The sequence below is a fragment of the Colobus angolensis genome, unplaced genomic scaffold, assembly GCF_000951035.1.
Source record: "Colobus angolensis palliatus isolate OR3802 unplaced genomic scaffold, Cang.pa_1.0 Scaffold172, whole genome shotgun sequence".
Taxonomy (NCBI): domain Eukaryota; kingdom Metazoa; phylum Chordata; class Mammalia; order Primates; family Cercopithecidae; genus Colobus; species Colobus angolensis.
The window spans coordinates 4,977,488-4,980,116 of record NW_012114844.1 but is presented as its reverse complement, the minus strand read 5'-3'; the positions used below and the strand labels follow the sequence as shown (position 1 = coordinate 4,980,116).

Here is a 2,629-nt window from a genome sequence, read left to right as displayed (position 1 = left end):
ACACACACACCCCTTTCCTCTCTCTACAGAAATGGTAACCTACTAAAGGTACTCTTCTGTACCTTCACAGTACAAGTACCCAATACCCCACCTAGGATTTGGCCAAGGCCACAGCCAGGTAAGGGCAGGGCAGGCACTTGGCCTTCAAGCTGTGTGTGCAGTGCTCACTCCCCACAGTGTCCCTCAACTCACCCAGGCAGCTGACTCAGCCCCAGGCTGTCTCTAACAACCACACACAATAGCAGCTAGAAATGAGCATGCTGCCTTCTGGGCAGGACACTGCATCCTACAGAAGGGACCTTTACACTCTCTCCTCCATCTGGGAAGCCGGGCTGCCAGGGCATGGGGCAGTTGGTTGGACTCACCCTGTCCTCTTCCTGCTGTTGTGTAGACACAGCAGTGAGAGCCCGCTCCAATTCTTGAATACACTGTAAGGAGTATTGCAGGCGGCCAGCAAGATCCTTGGACTCTTCTGTAATGACAGAGGTTGAGATGGGACCCAAAGGACTCCCCCTAAAGACCTGTCAAAGTGCCAGGTTGAAGGATGATGGGGTGCCCTGATTCCCACCTTCGAAGTGTCTGGCGGCACGTTTAGTATGGTAAAGGGTGGTCTTCAAGTCTGCCTTTTCTAGCGTGAGGATGTTGATTGTCTGAAATTGAATGTTTGGGAGAAAAGCCAAGCAAGTGCTGAAAGAGAAGGAAAGAAACATTCTCCGGAGGACAGGAGAAAACTCCCCACTTTCCACTCACCTCTAACTGCTCCATTTGTGCTTTGCGTATTTCATTGTTTGCTTTCTTTTCCTATAGGAAGAGGAAGACAGAGCTCTTACCATGGGGAGGCAGAGATGGCACAGCAAGAGACATGCCTCCAGCATGCCACCGATGCCCCAGGACAGGCCCACCCATGGGACCAGGTTATCAGGGACCCTGTGGGGATGTGGTGGAATCTGAGGGATGTGCCTTCTTCCCCAGGCTGGGAGTGGGCGAGATGAGACTGGTGCCTCTACAAGTGAGTGCCCCCCAAACCCAGCAGTCATGTTGTGAGCAAACAAAGAAATCACATTACTTCTTCCAGCAGATGCTCCACTTGTTCCTTCTGTTGTTTCTGTGGGGACAGTCAAATTCAGGTGACTGAGGGTGGCCCTCTCAACTCTATTCCCCAGACCAGGAAGTGGTAGGCAAGGGCCAGGAAGGAATTTTAAAGACAACGTTCTCAGACCCAATGGCAACACGAACTGGTCAACTCTCCTCAAGTTCGCAAGGACAGAGGATTTGGGTCTTTGTTGGTTTTTGCCCACAGCCACAGAACTCAAAGTCTGAATCTGGATTCTCTTGAAAGGACAGTAACATAAACCTCTAGAGACAGAGTCTGAGAAAGGACTACCCTTCTGCCAGCTTGTGATTGAGAAAGGTACGTTCATTCAACAAACATTTACTGAGCACATTCAAGCCAGGTACAGTTCTTCACAGCAGATACAGAATGGAAAAGGACAGACAGGAGCCCTTGGCCCTCAGTTTACATTCTAGGAGCCTTTAAATCTCAGACTCTCAGAGCTAACCGAGACCTTTGATGCTCTACCTCCTTCGGAAACACCAGCGCAAGGAGGAGAGGTGGCTTGTGCAGACTCAAAGAGCAAATTAGGGACTGAGTTGTGACAGAAATACAGGGTCCCTGAGAAACCATCAGGCTAGTGCTTCCCTAAGAGGTGACAACCCCAGGGCGTGTGTGGCAAGGACTGGAGCAGGGGTGTCTGCAGAAGAGAGAGTTGGCAAAGAAGGCAGTGACAGAAGAGCCATGCTGCGTGCTCCTTGCTCTGGGGTCCCTCCAGGTGAGGCCTCGGTGCTCCAGCTCCCCATTTGCCTTTGGCACCAGGGGACCCAGCCCCTTTCTTCAGAGCCCCAAGGGGAATCTAAAGCCCTGGATTGGCAGTGTGGAATCACAGGACCCCACTGGACTCTTACCAGTGATTCTATGTTTTCATAGAGTTGACTGATTGTTGCGGAGCTTGAGTCCAGGGCTACTTCCAGTTCTTGGTTCCGGCTCTGAGGCACATGCAGAGAGGAGGAGTTGGAGGAGGATTGTGGGAAGAGGTAGAGAGAACAATCATTAGAGCTCTGGTATGTGTGGGCTGTCTCAGCTGGCAGAGGGGCACCCAGCCCACACTGTGAGAGGAGGTTGGAGGGCTGGCCTGCAGGGTCACTGCACATTGACTCAGGGCCTCTTACCTCCAGATCCTTCAGGGTAGCAGATGACACAGGAGTAATAAAAAAGAGAAATTAAAAAAAAAAAAACTGACAGAGAAACAGTTATGGATATAGAGAAAGTATAAAAACAGCAAAGGGGCCGGGCACAGTGGCTCACAAATGTAGTCCCAGCACTTTGGGAGGCTGAGGCGGGTGGATCACTGGAGGTCAGGAGTTCAAGACCAGCATGGCCGACATGGTTAAACCACATCTCTAATAAAAATACAAAGATTAGCCTGGCGTGGTGACAGGTGCCTGTAATCCCGGTTACTAAGGAGGCTAAGGCAAGAGAATCACTTGAACCTGGGAGGCAGATGTTGTAGTGAGCCGAGATTGCACCACTGCACTCCAGTCTGGGTGACACAGTGACACTCTGTCTCAAAAA

The 2,629-nt window shown here is 51.2% G+C and overlaps 1 protein-coding gene across 1 annotated transcript in view; it reads right to left on the bottom strand.

The window, feature by feature from the left end:
* LOC105509274 (golgin subfamily A member 6A-like) overlaps nt 1-2,629 on the bottom strand; it is an 11,573-nt gene that overhangs the window by 6,477 nt on the left and 2,467 nt on the right. The window contains exons 3-7 of the mRNA XM_011938448.1: nt 1,963-2,043; nt 1,067-1,105; nt 751-801; nt 569-650; nt 366-472 (exon numbers count right to left, since the gene is read on the bottom strand). Coding sequence (XP_011793838.1) covers nt 366-472; nt 569-650; nt 751-801; nt 1,067-1,105; nt 1,963-2,043 — 360 coding nt within the window. The remainder of the gene's footprint in view (nt 1-365; nt 473-568; nt 651-750; nt 802-1,066; nt 1,106-1,962; nt 2,044-2,629) is intronic.